The 19,054-nt window shown below is 36.2% G+C and overlaps 1 protein-coding gene across 4 annotated transcripts in view; it reads right to left on the bottom strand.

The window, feature by feature from the left end:
* Window positions 1–19,054, bottom strand: part of LOC150099115 (coronin-2B-like) — a 565,643-nt gene that overhangs the window by 436,205 nt on the left and 110,384 nt on the right. For 3 of the 4 annotated variants that reach the window (XM_090404925.1, XM_090404924.1, XM_090404926.1), the window contains one exon: window positions 3,886–4,083. The exons of the other annotated variant lie outside the window; for it this stretch is intronic. In XM_090404925.1, coding sequence (XP_090261051.1) covers window positions 3,886–4,083 — 198 coding nt within the window. The remainder of the gene's footprint in view (window positions 1–3,885; window positions 4,084–19,054) is intronic. 4 annotated transcript variants of the gene reach the window in all.

Genomic DNA, 19,054 nt, shown 5'->3' with positions numbered 1-19,054 from the left:
ACATTTAATCATACAAATACAACATTTATTTTACAAATGATATTCTATCTTTTTCAATTTAGCTACTTGAATACAAATTCTACCCTATGGTCCTTCTATATGAACTGGTCAATAACATCATCATAAAAAGTTGGTTGTAACTTAATTTTCCCAAGCAACATGCACATCTGTAGAGGCTGGCTGAAGCTCACTGGCTAGAGCTACATTGATTGCATATGGCCTGTGTTTAAGCAACAGAGTGAGATGACATGAAATGGCTGTGCACATGCATGAAATCACAGTGCTGCAGCGAGGACCTGGAAGCTCCGACAACCAAGCAAGCCAAGGTAGCTTTGACTAGACGAGCAAGCATCGGCCTTCGATACACAATGCAAAGCTCAATTATTGTCGCGCAAGCTTAAGACATCTTCTGTCTACAAAAATAAAAGCCTAAATGAAATGCTTATAAATGCATGCATTTATTAACAAATAAATATTACTTCTTTCTCAAGTAATGAGCTTGCGCAGCAAGCATAACAAGCATGGAGAATTCGCTTGTCCGAAGTAAGCCAACTTGCATGAACAGGGTACTTTATGTACTCCAGGCACTGAGAGAGGAGGGAGCTGAGCTTTGGTAGAACAGATAAGGGTAGCAAATTTCTGGTAGAGCATAAAAGCTGTGTGGAAGTTGTACTTTTTTAAAGACCTGGCTATTTTTTCTGATGTGCCACAAATGTAGGGGATGGTGATGGCATTTCTGGAATCCTTCTGAAGAGATGGCTGAGGAAGGAAGAACTGATTATTTTTTAATTTTTTTTTTTTTTAATTCTGTAATTACTATAGCCATTCAGTAGGAAAGTGTTGTATATGGCTGAGTTCAGCTTGAAAGGGAGATTCCACTGGAAAAGATTAGACTCCACTAGTTAGAGTTTTAATGTGCCATATTGTTAAGGGGTGTGGTGGTGGGAAAGTTTGTGAATATATCTGCCTGTCTGAGTGGGTTTTCTATATACGGTGAAGGAGAGGTTACCATTCAGAAGGCATGTTACTAAGGTATCTAGGATGATATCGTAAACTGGATTCTTGGATGTAGACTATTGAGTTGACAGAAGGAGGAGTCTAATGTGTCTGGGCCATGGGGGCCAAATAGAGAACACATCATCTACATATCTTAGCCAGATAGAAGATTTGAGAGAGCCTGAGTCTATGGCTTGTTTTTCAAAATTTTTTATGTAAAAACTGGCAAGAGGAGATGAGAGCAGAGAACCCATAGTAGTATTGAAGCAGGTGTTGCTTAATATGTTTAGCAGGGAGAGATTTTGACAGTCAAGCATGCTCGACAACTCTTACCCTGCTTTTTGTTATATCACTACACCACAGAATGTTATGTCCCTTTAAAAGTAAGGCTCATTAAAGTCACTTTGAGAGATACTGCAGCAGGAGGTAGATGATGCATACTGTTAATGGTATAATGTTTTCATTATTTCCATTTGGTGGTATCATCTGGCTTCCTGTGTTGAGTAGTTTTGCCTTCATTTTTTTTTCTATTTTTAAGGATTTTTTCTATTTTTAATCAATTTTCGTATTTTTTTTTTTTGTATTTGAACCGATCTCTTTTTATATAGTCTGTAAACAAACCCTGCTCTAGACACCAAACATGGAACTTTTTTCAAACCACTTCAGACCTCCAATAAGCAGAGTATTGGTCTTACATTGGGCAATAAAATTTATTTCTCACCCAGAGATAACCACAATCATCAATGCCCATGGCAAGATTTGAACATGCAGCCTGTTGGTTGGAGAACGAATATGCTAACCACTTGGCCAACAAGGCCAGCAATTTGAGAGAACTGAGTAGCAGTACAGTATCCATTATTTCTTTTTCATCAGGAAAAATATCCAAGACATCGTCATATTGTACTATTTCTATTGTACTAATGAAATGTCAAAATAATTTGACATTTCATTATTCATTTTATTAGTGAATTTTCATGTACAGGGACCATCTTTGGTATTCCTCAGGAGTGAGTCTCCATACCGACTGGACTCCTTTACTCAATCAAAGAAGATGACAAGAGTCAACAAGCAACTTCAGGGATGTTGCAATCATGATAAGGAAGGCTTGACATATAGGTTTGATCCGTATTGACACTTTTTTTTTTTTTTGACAGCTGCCTTCTTGATGTAAGAATTTACTAGATATTGCTGCCACTTTTGTGGTATATTGCCTCTTTACCTTCTAATAAGTGTTGTGTTGTTCTGTTTTTTATATCTCCTTCTCATTATTCCATCTTTGGCATATTCAAGAGTATGCTGGGTGACCTCCCTCACAGTAAGAGCATTTTGATATTTTGCTCTTAGTCTTCATTCTCATGATCATAGTGCCACAATGGACACAGATGGCAAAGCCATGACAGGCAGCCTGGAATGATCATATTTCTGACATTTAAAGCACCATGATGGGTTTGGAATGTAGAGCCTTTCTGGACAGTTGAGATATCCTGCTTTGATAGATGCTGATGGTTTTGGTCTGTTGAAAGTAAAGATGATGTTTCAGGTAAGAACAAAATGCCTATTCCTACGTATCAGAATTATGAATGTCACTCCTTGGTCCATGAGTTTGAAGCAGTTCTCTCAATCAGAAACATGAGGTCTCACTCTGATATTACGCCTCTTGAAAAGTTTAAGGTTTGTAAGGATAACTGTAATTGGTATTCCCCCCCCCCCCCCGATAGATGTTGCAAGGAGTAATTTTTTTGATTGTCCTATTGTCAATAAGGATATCTCCTAAACCCAATTTCTTTATAGATTTTGAGGATCCTGCCAACTCTTCAGGATGAAGAAGAGAGACATTTTTTTCAATTGGAGGTTAAGATTTACAGTGCAATATTAAGAACAGTGGTGTATTTATTGCAACTACTGATGTTTTTAGTTTCTTACTTTGGTTTACTCTTGATAATAATATGGTTTCTGAACGAGGTGGGGGGGTTGTTGAGGGCCCTCATAAACCAGAGGATGAAGAGGTATTCATTCTCAGGAGGATTTATTTCATCACCAGAACTCCTCACCCAACTTGGAGCCACACATAGACACCCACTTTCTTGAAAGCAGTGACTGCACTCAGGAATGAAATGCACATTACCCCAGATGATATATGGGCACTACAGTGAGCCCAGGACCCTGTCCCGAGACCTACTGCAACACTCTTGACCCTTGCTGGCAAGTTCACTAGCTGATTGGTTCTGGCCATGCCATCCAGCAATGACTGCCTCACAGGAGTGGAATGACAAGGCTACCCCGGACAGTATACAAGCATCACAGCAAGTCTTGGGGCCCCTGTCCCTGGATCATGGGGAAGTAGACCTACTGCAACACCCTTGATCCCTGCAGGAAGCCCCCTAGCTAAATGACTGGCCAAGCAATCCAGGACTGTCCCTCTTGCTAAGCAGACATCAAAGTAGTGCAAGACTACTGGGATCTCCCTTTCCAGATGTCCATGAATTGCCCCACATAGCAAACATAGTCCTAAGGTGTTGGATTGCAGTGATGGGTGTCTGGAAAACAAGATAGTAACAAAGACTCAGGAGAAGTAAAGCAAAGAAAAAGAAGAATGATGAAAACAGCCAATACCATCACTGGGAGGTCCTCTCTGCCATAAACGGGTGCCTCACATGGAGAAGTGCATTCTCTGGAAATATTTTTGATACAAATACTTAAGATTAAAATTAAATAATTAATGTGTTCAATTTTGTTCAACTTTTTCATCAAATTAATGTAGTTCCAGCTAATTCTATAAGAGAGACTAATCTGTTTTCCATTCTAACCATATTTTTATCGAAATGTAGTAGTATTATTTCCAATGTCTGAATGTTTTTTGTTTTTTTTTTTTGATAGTATAAAAAATACCTTTTCTATTGGCACAACTAAAAATGATCCTCCTCCTGCTGTTTCTGTAACAATAGCAACAAATTTTGGATTTGCAGCACAAAAATAGCTATCATGAGCATTTTTTGTTATCTTAATACACTCGTAGCACTTCTCTTTTCTTGCAGCACTGCCGTAAACATGTCTGAATTTGCTACTGCGAATTCCCCTGAATGATAACTGAAATAAACAGAAAGTCATTAGTTTGACACACAAGAATATAATTATAATACACGAATAATAACTTTGATAATGGTTACTGAAAATTATATCAAAATGTAAAATAAAACATTAAAGAGTAATGCTAAAAAGTACAATAAATATTTGTAGTTCTCACTTAAAATCATACTTGAATAGCTATAAAATATTCTAAATGGATGACAATCCCCCTTTATTAACTGAACCTTAGTGTTTTAATGAAAACATTTCTGAATTTTTCAATCAATAAACTAATAAAAACAGCTAACTCTCAATACTAACTGATCTGGTGTGAATATTATTTAGACACACTGATTATTACATAACTGTTTGAGTTTAATGGGAAAATAAGATATCTAAAGATATTAGTCATTTCATTTCATAATTAAATAACCGTTTTTATTTAATAAATAAAACAGTTTATTATCCCTATATACCCATTTCTTCCATTAAGTATAAATGTGGACAACATACTATTGGGTATTTTCTGATTATTGATTTTAAATTAGAATAGCGGAAGAAAATTTATTATAATAGTTATGTGGAAACAATGTCTTTATACACTTAAAATGATTAACTCTATGCTCAAACCTTTATTTAAGGTCATCATCAGGAACATATACATATATACAGAAAATGGATATGGCTTTTCAGATATTAAAAAAAGAGATATACAACTTAACAGGAAGTTAATATTTTTGATAAGAACTCATTTAAAGATCATTGAATGTAGTGTTGGTTTAATGCATCGTGAAAGGTGGAAAACAATGAATGAACTAAAGAACAGAAAGGATTAAACTGAAAAACTAAAATACAATTAAACCGGAAGCCTTCTAGGTGCTTTTTTTCAATACTTATAAATTCAAGTGAAATAAATAAAAAATAAATATAAAATAATATGAAATAGAAATAAAAGGGCAATAGAAATAAGTAAACAAAAATATAGTATGTTACAATCATCTTTTGCTATAGCAACCAATGTTATAAAAAAAAAAAAAAAAATTCAAAATTGGGAAGATTGGAATGCATTGCCTGAGAGCATGGTGTCTGCAGAGAATTTGAACATATTTAAGGCACAGTATGATTAGCTGTGTGTGTGTGTGTGTGTGTGTGTGTGTGTGTGTGTGTGTGTGTGTGTGTGTGTGTGTGTGTGTGTGAGTGAGTGAGTGAGTGAGTGAGAGAGAGAGAGAGACAATGGACCTCCTAGATGAGTCTTTAACTCCACTGTTTTTTTTTTCTAGGATAATCAATAATAATGACAATAATAATCTAAAAGTTTACTATAAGAAGAGTTTATTATACCATCATTCTGTATCTCTGAAAGAAGAATATCCATATCATATAAACACCGAAATTTTAGTGTAATATATAATGATACATCTGGTTTGTCTAATGTCCCAAGTTAAAGTGATCACAAGACTTCACAGTTAGGTGCCATTAGTCTCATAGGAAACATGCCATTTTTATACAGCCATATCCCAATGTAACTGATATAAGCATGTTTAGTAAACTATGTTGTGCAAGTTCTCCTGAGACAAAGGAACTGACACTTTCAAATGACTAATATTAGAAATATATACACATTTGCACAAGAATAATGTTTAATTTGCCAAATATTTTGGTCTGAATATCTTTAGACCATCTTTAGTGGCTACATAGGAATAGTTTTAAAAAACAAAGTGGAATACGAAGAACGAGCCGCGTGATGTCATATCGCTAACTATTAAGAGTAAACATTTTTAAAGTCATAATTAAAGATATTAATTCAGAAATTCATATAATAATCTTAAACAACATTAGACTAAAATAGGAAATTTACAAAAAAAAAAAATTAATGTGTTATCCTGATTAAACTTTCCCAAATTTTTGATATAGATATACTGTCATTACGATTCAAGTTAGGACGTTAAAGTAAGGCCTCCACACTTTCTTTAAATAAATGATCAAATTTGTAGTGACATCTGTGTAGGAGGAGAGTCTTGGACCAAAGGATGTTGTGGCTTGTTTCTAATCCATGCTGAGCTAATCCAGATTTCTCAGGTTTGTTGTGTTGAATTGATGACTGATGCTCTTGAATTCTTTTTTCTATAGAACATCCAGTTTGTCCAAAGTAGGAAAGATTACAATTACAAGGAACTTGATACACTCCAGGTAGAGACAAGGTTGAGCGTTTATCTTTAGATGAAGGAAAATGGGTGGATAATTTGTTAATAAGTGGCTGTTAAATCATATTTCTTCAGAATTCTTGAAATTGGTTCTGAAATCCCAGAAATGTAAGGAATTGGAACTCGACGTATTGAATCTTTGCTGTTCTGTGTTGGATTGTAAGAATTGAAAAGATGTTGTGTACTCTTTTCGGAGAAGCCATTTAGTTTCATGTGATGTTTGATAGTCGAAAGTTCTTTCTGTAATAAATGAGAAGTTGAACGGTTAGTTTTGGCTCGTCGGATTAAACATTTTATGATTCCTGTTTTTTGACAAGGATGATGAGCAGATTCTTTGAGAATATAACGACCTGTGAAAGTTGGTTTTCTGTAAACTGTTGTAAGAATACCAGAAGGTGAACAGATGAGAAGGATGTCTAAAAAAGATAACTTGTTGTCTTTTTCAATCTCCATGGTAAACTTTATACGAGGATGTAAGGACTTGATACTGCTTAAAAAGGAAGGTAAGGAGTCTCTGTTGTGAGGCCATACAGCAAAGATGTCGTCTATATATCTAACCCAAAAGGATGGGTGAGGGAATATAGATGAGAACAGGACTTCTTCTAGATGTTCTAAATAAAAGTTGGCAAGAGCATGAGAGAGTGGACTTCCCATGGCTGTTCCTTCCACTTGGTTGTAAAATTTATTTTGACATAAGAAATATCCAGAGTGCATTACAAAATCAAATAACTTTATAACATCTTGTGGGAAGATGTCAGCAAGTAATTCTAAAATCTCTTTGAGAGGTATAAAGATATAGAAGAGGTATAAAGATATAAGATACAGATCTTATGGTTATCTATATCAAGATAACCATAAGATCTGTAGGTTGTAAAGTGATGTTTTTCAATTTATTTAAGAAATCAGAAGAGTTTTTCAAAAAAGAGAGTGAGTTGCCAATGTGTGATTTCAATAATTTAGATAGATATTTGGCTATGCGATAAGTAGGAGAATCAATACAATCCACTATAGGGCTAAGAGGAATATCTGTCTTGTGTATTTCTGGTAGACCATAAACCCTGGGAGGCCTTGCAAAATGAGGAGGCCTTACTTCAACGTCCTAACTTGAATCGTAATGACTGTATATCTATATCAAAAATTTGGGAAAGTTTAATCAGGATAACACATTAATTTTTTTTTGTAAATTTCCTATATTAGTCTAATGTTATTTAAGATTATTATATGAATTTCTGAATTAATATCTTTAATTATGACTTTAAAAATGTTTACTCTTCTAATACTTAGCGATATGACATCACGCGGCTCGTTCTATGTGTGAATGATCAATTGTTCGTATGCCACTTTGTTTTTTAAAACTATTCCTATGTAGCCACTGAGGATGGTCTGTAATATTCAGACCGAAATATTTGGCATATTAAACATTATTCTTGTGCAAAAGTGTATATATTTCTAATCATTATGTCAGAAGTATCGTTAAAAAATCAAATGACTAATATATTTTATCATTTTGATCTGACTAAATTGTATAGTCTGCCTTGCAGCATTCCAATACGTTCTACTGTTTTGTATGGAATAGAAAGTATGGGGAGGGGGGGAAGATTAAAAATGACAAGGAATGAGAATGACAGATTATTTATTAATGGATTAAGTGAGCGTGTGCATGGAATAAATAGCGTAAAAATACATACAAAACAGAACAAAAACAAGCAACAGTAGTGGTAAAGGATGTCAAGTTAAAAAGGAGCAAAAAAGATATTGTGCTGTATGGAGATTCTATAATTAAAGATGTGGATGGTAGAGTAATTAAAGTGTGAGTGCCATGGTCAAAGATTAAGGATATAACTGAGGCTGTGAAATTGCAGAAAGATAGATCAAGTGAGATTATTGCAGTTACAGGGACGAATGATCTAGGTAGCAAAAGATTTTCTGTGAGACAAGATTTGAAGGATTTAAGGATAGCAATGAATGCAAAGGGGTGCTTAAGGGTCAAAGCTGTATAACTGAGAGGAGACCTCCACATAGCCTTTAAAGGAATGCGGAGAACCGACCAGGGCTTCTGACCTAATGTCCAATCCTCACCTTCTCGTGGTGCACCCTGTTGGGTATCTACTTTGATACTGAACGAACGAGGATGGGCTGGCAATTTGGGATTTAGCCGACCAAACTGTATTCTTATGGTTAAACCAAAATAAAAAATGATGGTACAACATGACAAAATTTCATGCCGGCTGGGGCGTCGCCCGGTTAAACAAGGCCCCCGTTGTTTTCGCCAGGGAACCAGGGCGAACAGCGAAAAGTCAACTACTGGAACAAATCCTAAAACTTACCCCAACTCAACATCACCAGAGTTAAAGATCAGTACTATCAACGTAAGAAGCCTGAATGGCAAAGAAATGGAGCTAGCTGAGGAATTAGATAAGTACCAGATCGACATAATAGGGGTGACTGAAACAAAAAAGACCAAAACTGTTGAGATCTTTCTGAGCAATAAATACAAAATGTTATATTCAGGCAATAACAATCAAGGAAAAGAAGGAGTAGCCATAGTATTCAACACAAAATACGAGGCTAATCTTCTTGAATGGCAGTCAGTCTCAAGTAGAGTAATATGGGCAAATATGAGAATGGCGAACTGGACAATGAGACTTATTTGTGCCTATGGTGCCACAGAAGGTTCTACTAAGGTAGAAGTGCAGGAATTTTTTGAGGCTTTAGAAAAAGCAACTGACACAATGAAAAAGGAAAAGTTGGTCCTTGTTGGGGATCTAAATAGTAGAGTAGGAAATGATTGTGAGACATACAAAAATATTTTGGGAAAATTTGGAGAAAAGAGCAAAGCTAATAATAATGGCAAATATCTGTTAGATTTCTGCTCAGAACATGGACTGGTTATTACTAACACCATGTTCCAACATAAAAATATGCACAAATTCACATGGAGAGAAGAGGCTAGGAATAAGAAAGGTCTCATTGACTATGTTATTGTTGATAGTGATGTTTTCTCCCTGGTGCAGGACACCAGAGTGTACAAAGGATTTGAAATTGGAAGTGATCACTATTTAGTCTTAAGCAGGATAAAATTGAATTTCATATTGAAAAGAATAACATGTAAGAAAGTTTTAAAGCGAATAAAAGTTGAGCAGCTCTCAGATGTAAACTGTAGACTAAAATACAGAAATATTATTGAAAAGAAAATGAAAGAGTTTGAGAACAGGAATCAAACCTTGGAGATTCAGTGGCAAACTCTGAAGGAAACATTGATTGATTCTGCCAGAGAGGCATGTGGTGAGGTTGTGTGCAAAGCCAAAAAAATCAAAACTCCCTGGTGGACACAGGAAGTTAAAGAGGCAGTGAAGGAAAAGAAGAAAGCATATCAAAAGTTCCTGGCAAATAAGTCAGCTTTTACTCTTACAGAATACAGAGACAAATGTAAGAAAGCTAAACAGTGTGTAAAACTAGCTAAACAAAAGTCATGGGAGGACTTTGGCAAGAATATAGAAAATAAATATCAAGAAGGTCGCAAAATATTCTGGAGGTTGTTGAAGAAGCTTAGGAATGGAGGAAAGAGTGCTGTAAAAGGAATTAGAGATGATAAAGTTGAAATGAAAACAGGAGAAAAAGATATCCTTGAAGAATGGAGTAATTACTTTGAAAAACTGCTAAATGAAACAAGCAGTGATGACAGCACAGTGATAAAAAACACTGACCAGGCATGCAGTCAGGAATACATATCCATACTTGAAGTAGAAAAAGCCATCAAAGGCTTGAAATGTGGAAAGGCAGCAGGAGTAGATGATATTCGACCAGAAATGCTGAAGTATGGTGGTATAAGAGTCTTACAGTGGCTGCACTGCATAGTTCAGAAAGCCTGGACAGAGGGACGAATTCCCGATGATTGGAGTAGAGCTCTCATAGTACCCATATATAAAAAGGGAAATAAAACTGAATGTGAGAATTACAGAGGTATTTCCCTACTGAGTGTTCCTGGCAAGATCTATGCAAGTATACTTGAGAAACGGTTGAGAAGAATTGTGGAAGAAAAGCTTGGTGAAGAACAAGCTGGATTCAGGCCAAATAGAGGCTGTCAGGATCAGATCTTCACTTTACAACAAATAGTCAAGAAAGCATGGGAATATAACAAAGATCTGTATTTAAGTTTTGTCGATTTGGAAAAGGCATATGACAAGGTGCCAAGAGAGAAGCTATTCAATACGCTGCAGTTATATGGTGTCAATGGGGCATTATATCAAGCAATACTTAGTCTTTATTTGAGTTGTGAGTCAGCAGTTAGAATTGAAGGAAGTACAGGAAGATGTTTAATGTTAAATGTGGTGTGAGACAAGGATGTACATTATCCCCTCTGTTATTATCTATATGGATCACATTATGAAGGAATGTGGTATTAAACCTGATATCAAAATTGGAGATGTTAATGTCAGCTCTTTGCTTTATGCGGATGATGTTATACTTCTAAATAAATCCGCTACAAGTCTGCAAGATTCTCTGACTAAATTGAATAGCTGTTGTAATAGATATGGTATGAAGGTCAGCAATAAAAAGACAAAAACAATGAAAATAGGCAGAATCACTGAAAATGTCAACTGTGTTGTGAATGGAGAACCTGTGGAACAAGTAAAACATTTCAGCTACTTAGGCACGATTTTTACTGAAGATGGTAAACTAAATATAGAAATAGACAACAGAATCAGCAAAGCTGGTATCGTGGGAAGTCAATTGAATAAATTCATATGGAATAAGAAAGAAATTAGTCGGAACACTAAATTAGCTGTATACAAGACTGTGTTCAAACCAATTTTAACTTATGGATCTGAGAGCTGGGTCAGAAGTAAAACACTTGACCAAAGACTAGAGACCGCAGATATGAGAGTCCTGAGAAAGATTCGAGGCGTGAACAGATGGCATCAATGGCAATATCATATTAAAAATGAGGATATTAGGAAAGAACTTGACATTGTCAGCATCCAGGAATGCGTTAGCAGAGCTAATCTCAGATGGTATGGTCATTTAAATAGAATGGGAGAGGAAAGATTAGCAAAACAAGTGTTCTCTGCCAGGTTGGCAGGAAAAACGACCCAGAGGAAGACCAAGATATAGGTGGATTGATACGGTACAAAGTGCCTTAGATGATAGAAATATAAGATCTGATAATGTTGGAGTCTTGACAAGTAACAGACTGATTTGGAGGAAAATTGTAGATAGGAAGTTAGTAATGATGTAATTTTTTCATGTAGTACTGTCATATCCTGTACACCCCTGGAGGGTACATGGCAGGAATTTGATGATGATGATGAATGCAAAGAGCAAGAGTGGAAAGATCATGAGTGTGCTACCAAGATTTGATAGTGATGAATTAAACAGAAGAGCAATTATAGTAAATGGAATGATGTCATGATTATGTAAAAGCTTTTGCAAAGAAATGAAACTGAATATTCATTTTATGAATGTCTGGGATGAGTTAGATAAAAGGAGGAGTATTTTAAGAGAGATGGTTTGCACTTAAATGGATTAGGTGCTTGGCATTTAGAGCATTTATTGATAAATGATAGATTAAATGGTCAAAAACAGGGAAATGGGATTTGCTAGGGAGGCAGGTGATAGAGTCAGCTGTAAATAGTACTAAGATCATTAATCATTGTGAATTTGGGATTAATTGTTTGCAGAAAATTAACAGTATACAGAGTGGGCTAATTCACACACAGGGAAATTATGGGAGCAAGGGAGTATTGCAGTTTATGTATACTAATACTCGAAGTATTCGGAATAAGTGCAAAGAATTTTTGTCATTACTTAGTACAACTTGGCCAAAAATTATAGGAATTAGTGAGACTTGGTTAACTAAGAATGATATAGTTATAGGGATTGAATGTAAGGGATACAGTATTTTGGATAGAGATGAGAGAATGGTGGAAGGGGTTTTACTAATGATAGATGAAGCATTAAAGCCAAAAAAAGGTAGAAGTGCCTCAAAGTGACAGGTATGTATAGGGCAGTTCATTCGAGGCTGTTTGGTGTGAGATAGAGATCAACAGGTCGAAATATGTAATTGGCATATTACTCAACCTTCACTCATTGTGAAGGTCGAGTAATTATTATAGGGGATTTTAACTTTAGGAACGTATATTGGGAGAAGGAATGGTCACAAAGGAACAAAGGAAATGGAGTTTATGCAGTTGTTAAGAGATAACTACCTGAGACAGCATGTAATGGAAGGGACAAGAGATTCAAGTGTGTTAGATCTGGTCATAACATCGGAGAACATATCAATAAGTAATTTAGTTATACCGTCTCCACTTGGGGAAAGCGATCATGTGGTCTTGATCACCTGGGAGATTGTAAGATGTGCTGAATATTCTGTTAAGAAGGGGGTATATGTGGAATTACAAGGCTGGTGATTATGACAAGCTGAGAAGTCAGCTTTCAGCAGTACTATGACATGAGAATTTGAAGGGGGAGAGATGTTGATGGTGCGTGGGAGATTGTCAAGGAGTATTTACAGAAAGCTGTATCAAAATGTATTCCCAGATTCAGAAGGAGAAATCAAGTAGGAGTAAGATGGATGAATAATATTATTAAGCAGGAGTTGCAGATAAAGAAAAGATTGTGGAGGAAGTATAAAGAAAAAACAGATAAGCATTCCCATGAGCAGTACAAGGTACATGCAAAGAGAGCTTTCCTTTGGCTTTCCTTACCTGTATGATAAGGAAAGCCAAAGTTAATTATGAGAGGAAGCTAGCTGATGAATCCAAAAGAAACCCTAAGGAGTTCTTTCACTACGTGGCAAGTAAAAGGAAGAATAACCATGGAAAGATTACTTTAAAAAGTGTTGATGGTAGGGAAATTACAGAAGCAAATCAAATAGCTGAGTTGCTTAGTGATCGTTTTGCAAAAGTGTACCATCTTGCTTGTGATATTGTAGTATCAACTGTGTCATTGACTGATGAGAGTCTAGAGATAGACAAAATAAAGGTGCTTAATACATTACAGAACCTTAATGCTAACAATGTCATTGGGTTAGATGGCATATCGGCCATTGTGTTATGAGAATGTGCAAGAGAATTAGCACCTCCTCTAATAAGGCTGTTTAATTTAAGCCTAAGTTTTGGTAAAGTACCAATAGAGTGGAAAGATGAGAAAATAATTTCACTGCATAAGGGAGGCTCCAAGAAGACTGAGGTTGCAAATTACAGACTAGTCAATATATCTGGAGTGGTGGTTAAGGTTTTGGAGAAATTGGTAAAAATTAGAATTCAGGACTGAGTGGACAGCAATATGATACTTTATAAGGGGCAACATGGTTTTGTTAAGGGGTAGGTCTTGCCTCAGTAACTTACTTACTTTCTATAATAAAGTAACAGTGGAGTTGGATAAAGGAAATCCTTACTCAGTGATACTACAGGACTTTGCAAAGGCATTTGACAGGATTCCACATGAAACTGTTGCATAAATTAGAGTAAATGAGTATGGATCTGAAGCTGATGATTTTTATTAGAGAGTGGCTGGTGGATAGATATCAAAGAGTGGTTTATGGAGGAGCTGAGTCCAGGAGAAGGCAGGTGACTAGTGGCATACCTCAGGGCTCAGTGCTTGGTCCTCTATTGTTTAATTTGTACATCAATGATATTGGAAATACTTTGAAAGGAAATAGGTACTTGTTTGCTAATGATGCAAAATTAGGAAGAGTAATAGTCACTTCAGAGGATGTAGATAACATGATTTGTAAAGGGTAGGGCTTCTTTTAGCAATTTACTTGCATTTTATAATAAGGTAATGAATGTTAGATGAGGGAGAATCTAATAATAAATTTAGTTTAATCCTTTATCCAAGTGTAAGCAAACAAAGTTTGCAGGACTGAGGCAACTCGTGGTAAAGGTAGACCAAGCTCTCATCACTACTTGTCTCAGTATCTGCCATAATGCAAAGCACATTTCCCAGCAGACACGTATAATGCTTATAGGAAGGGCCACTACCCAGATCGGTTTCGACCTTCACTGAGGTCTCGTCAGTAAGAGCCAGACCCAGAGGTGGTGATACTAAGGTGGAAGTAATGGAGAAGTCATATTTACTTATACGAGTTGCCAAAAAAGGTGTCTCACTTTATTATTAAATTACTCTGGATTTAGAGAAAGATGTTCGAAGTTTTTTTTCCACTTGGTTAGACTATAATAAATTTAGTTTAAACCATTATCCAAGTGTAAGCAAACAAAGTTTGCACCTGAAGTATCTTCAGGACTGAGGCAACTTGTGGTAAAGGTGGACAAAGCTCTCAAGGAGATGTGCTTTGCATTATGGAATGCTAAGGCAAGTGATGTGAAGTCATGCTTCCTTTATCACGAGTTGCCCCAGTCCTGAATATATTTCAGGCACCAAGTTTGTGTGCTTACACTTGGATAAAGAATTAACACCCCAACCAGCCATGACGTCTATAGACGTAAAAATCTGGATACTTTCTTTTATTTTGGGCTTGCACGGTGATCCGAGTACATTTTTGAAAATTATGGAGACAACAACCGTGTTTAAGTAAAACTTCAGTTTAATATAACTAAACTCTACATTCAACGTTTCGACCTTTATATCAAAGTCATCTTCTGGAGCACTATATACAATATACAGAGAACAAGCTACACTACAATCTATTGAGGTCTCTTCAGTGGGAGCCAGTCCCAATTGGAGATACCAAGGCAGAAACATTAGAAAGGTCATCTCCTCCTATAGCAGCTGCCAAACGGTATGCCACCTTTTTATTAAATTACTCTGGATTTAGAGATAGATGTTGAAAGTTTATTTTTCACTTGGTCAGACTATAATAAATTTAGTTTAATCCTTTATCCAAATGTGTGCAAACAAAGTTTGCACCTGAAAGTATCTTCAGGACTGGGGTAAAGTGGTACAACCACTTTAATATAAACACTTGGGCTTGGCTCCCACTGAAGAGACCTCAATAAAAGTCTAAACTAGTCAGGGTAGTGGCCCTTCCCTTAATGCATAACATTATACATATCTGCAAGGAGATGTGCAAAGATGGAGCAAGCTACCAACACTGAGATAGGAGTGCTGGTAGCTTGCTCCATCTTTGCAAGGAGTTGCCCGGTGTTGTACCACTTTACCCGAGTCCTGAAGATACTTTCAGGCACAAACTTTGTTTGCACACACTTGGATAAAGGATTAAACTAAATTTATTATAGTCTGACCAAGTAAAAATAAACTTTCTGCACTACAATCTATCTGGTTTGTTAAAGTTACTGACCAACCTTTACAACAATTGTTAGCCTGATCTCTAGTGAAGCAAAAAAAAAATAGAATATACATCAACGCTAGAGTCATATTATTAATATTTTCTGTTGGTTGTAGAATTACATTGGGCACAACAACAAGTCTATGTATATGTGTGTGTGTATATATATATACACATATATTTACAATTTGGTCAGTAACTTTAACAAACCAGATAGATTGTAGTGTAGCTTGTTCTCTGTATATAGTGCATATGCTCCAGAAGATGACCTTGATATAAAGGTCGAAACGTCGAATGTAGAGTTTAGTTATATTAAACTAAAGTTTTACTCAAACACGGTAGTTGTCTCCATAATTTTCAAAAATGTAAAATCTTGATACGATTCTGTAACACCTATTGCAATTTGATCTCACTATTTCATTCACCACAGCCGGTATAGTGGTTAAACCAAGTATATAATTTCTTGGCATCTTTAATTTATAGTATAATCAAGTGGAAAAACTTTCAACAATGAATGTAAGGATCATCGTACACAAAGAAAAGGAAATTGATAAACAACTAAACCAAGCCAATGTAAAGATATGTATAGTGATAAAAAAAAGTAAAAGCAAAAAACAGCCAATGATGGTCAATTCAATTTTGTAAAATGCGCTTTAGGGTGAAAAGATTACACACTTCACATCATATTGATGGTACTAGTTTACAGGAAACTAATGAGGTTACGGAAATGGGGGTGATGGGGGGACAGATTTGGAATTCAGAGGACATATTACAAGAGCTGGCAAAATAGCTTGGAGGATTACTTGGATGCTGAAGAGCACACTGAACAAGTAAAGATAGGGAGGTTATTATTCATTTATATAAGGCTATGTTTCGGCCACATGTTAATTACCATGCACAGATTTGATCAACTGTATTACTTGAGAATCAGGAGATGATAGAGAGGATTAAGAGATAAGTGACCAAGCTCATGACAGGTCTGTGGGATATTCCTTATGATAGAGTTTAATTGACAGACAAAGGAGAGGAAATATGATAGAAACTTATAAGTCACTAAAGGGATACTATAAAATTGACACGGAAGAAATTTTTCAATACATGGGGAATAGGGGGGAAATCAAGAGGTTACACTTAGAAGTTGTCCAAGAGTGTGGTTAGTAAGGGTGTGCAGCAGACTAGGTCCTTTACTTCTTCATCATCAAATTCCTGCCTTGTATCCTCTAGGGGTGTACAAGATATGATAGTACTACGTGAAAAATTTACATCATTACTAACTTCCAATCTACAATTTTCCTCCAAATAAGTCTATTACCTGTCAAGACTCCAACATTATCACATCTTATATTTCTATCGTCTAAGGCACTTTTTACTTTATCAATCCACCTAGATCTTGGTCCTCCTCTGGGTATTTTTTCCTGCCAACCTGTCAGATAACACTTGTTTTGCTAATCTTTCCGTGCCCATTCTGTTTAAGTGGACCACACCACCTGAGATTAGCTCTGCTAATGCATTCCTGGATGCTGACAATGTCAAGTTCTTTCCTAATAGACTCATTTTTAATATGATACTGCCATTGATGCCATCTGTTCATGCCATTAATCTTTCTCAGAAGTGTTTTACTTCTGACCCATCTCTCAGATCCATAAATTAAAATTGGTTTGAACGCTGTCTTGTATACAGCTGATTTAGTATTTTGACTAATTTCTATCTTATCCCATATAAATTTATTCAGTTGACATCCTACCATAACAGCTTTGTTGATTCTGTTGTCTATTTCCAGTCATGCTGAATAATGTAAAATGAAGTTATGAGTGGTAAAATATATGGTGATTCTATGATTAAGGGTATGGCGAGCGGTATGCCTAAGAAGTGCTTGGCTGGTGGAACAATAGACAGAGTGGCTTTAGCAATAAAGAGAAGGCATGATGCAGAAAAGATGATAGTTATGGTCTGGAATTTGTTGATGTCTGAAGTGTTTGAAGGCAAAAAACAGCTGTATGCATATGCAAGAGATGGGTTGCATCTGAACGTGGAAGGTCATAAGAGATTGAAGAAGTTACTGTTTTCTAAACTAGTTGAAGAAATTGGGCAGGGAAACTAAAATTGAAAAGATTGAGTATAAGGAGAAACTTAAGCAGTGATTGTATAATTGTTGATCCTTATTCGCGGAATAAATTGCAGAATAGATGGGATAAAAATCGGCATGGGACTACTGGAATCAGTGACATGTATATCAGTCTAAAGCTGGTACAAGAAGGGAATCTGCAATTTTTGTATACAAATGCAAGTAGCATTCGAAATAAGAGGGAAGATTTTTTGGCATTAGTCAGTGCTCACCAAAAGTTATAGGCATTAGTGAAACTTGGCTGTCAGCAGAAGAATTGGTCACTGGAATTGAATGTGATGGGTACGGTATTTTCAGGGAGGATAGAGAAGATAGAACGAGGGGGGGGGTGGGAGTACTGTTGATGATAGCTGATGAGTTGCAGCTAAAGAAAGTTGTATATCAAGATGATAGACATGTGAATGATAGTACATTAGAGGCAGTCCAGTGTGAAATAGTGACCAACACAACCAAATATACAGATGGTTGCTGCTATAGGCCAGAGGGTATAGGGGGTGATATTGAATTCATGCATCAGCAAATTACTGCAATGAGTGCAGGGATAGTGATTATTATCGGGGATTTTAATTATGGTGATATCAATTGGAAGGAGTAAATATCACTTGGCAAAAAGGAAATGTAATTCATACATCTTCTTCGAGATAATTACTTGAAACAGCACATAACTGAAAGGACATGTGGTGTGAGAGTGTTGGACCTGGTCATTGGTTTAGAGGATATATGCATAAGTAAGGTGTCCTCGTTACCTCCAATTGGTGAGAGTGATCATGTGGTATCGACTTGGGAGGTTGCAAAATTTGTGGATTACTCTCTTAAGAAGGGGTATATACAGAACTACTGGTTAGGAAATTATAACAAGCTTTGGAGTTAGCTTGCAGCAGTCCCATGGCAGAACATATTGCAGGGGACAAGGGAAAGATGCTAGCAGTGCATGGGGTAAAATCAGTGAGTATCTGAGGAAAGCAATATCAGATTGTGTTCCCATGTTCAGTAAGACAAACAAAGTAGGCATTAGATGGATGAGTAGTAGTATCAAGCTTGATCTGCAAAAAAAGAAAATGTTATGGAGAATTTACAAGGCTCAAGCTAGGAAGGTTACCAGCATAGTAAGAAAATCTAAATCAGATCATGAAAAAACCTTAGCCAAGGAGATCAAGAGTAATCCCAAAGAGTTCTTCCGCTATGTCGCAAGTAAAAGGAAGAATGACTTTGGAAGGATAACCTTAGTGGGTGCTGATGGTATCGAGGTGGCCAATTCAGATGTAATAGTAGAGTTACTGAGTGATCACTTTTCAAAAGTCTATCACCTGAGTGAGAATATCTCTGTACCTATAGCAATAACTAATGTCAGAATTGAAGTTAAGAAATCAGAGGTACTTAGTATATTACAAAATTTAAATGCAAACATTG

Source organism: Typopeltis vanoorti, chromosome 15 (assembly GCF_054136105.1).
Source record: "Typopeltis vanoorti isolate ZY-2024b chromosome 15, IOZ_Tvanoo_1.0, whole genome shotgun sequence".
Lineage (NCBI taxonomy): Eukaryota > Metazoa > Arthropoda > Arachnida > Uropygi > Thelyphonidae > Typopeltis > Typopeltis vanoorti.
The sequence above is the reverse complement of the archived record's forward strand: the minus strand, read 5'-3'. Positions and strand labels throughout refer to the sequence as shown.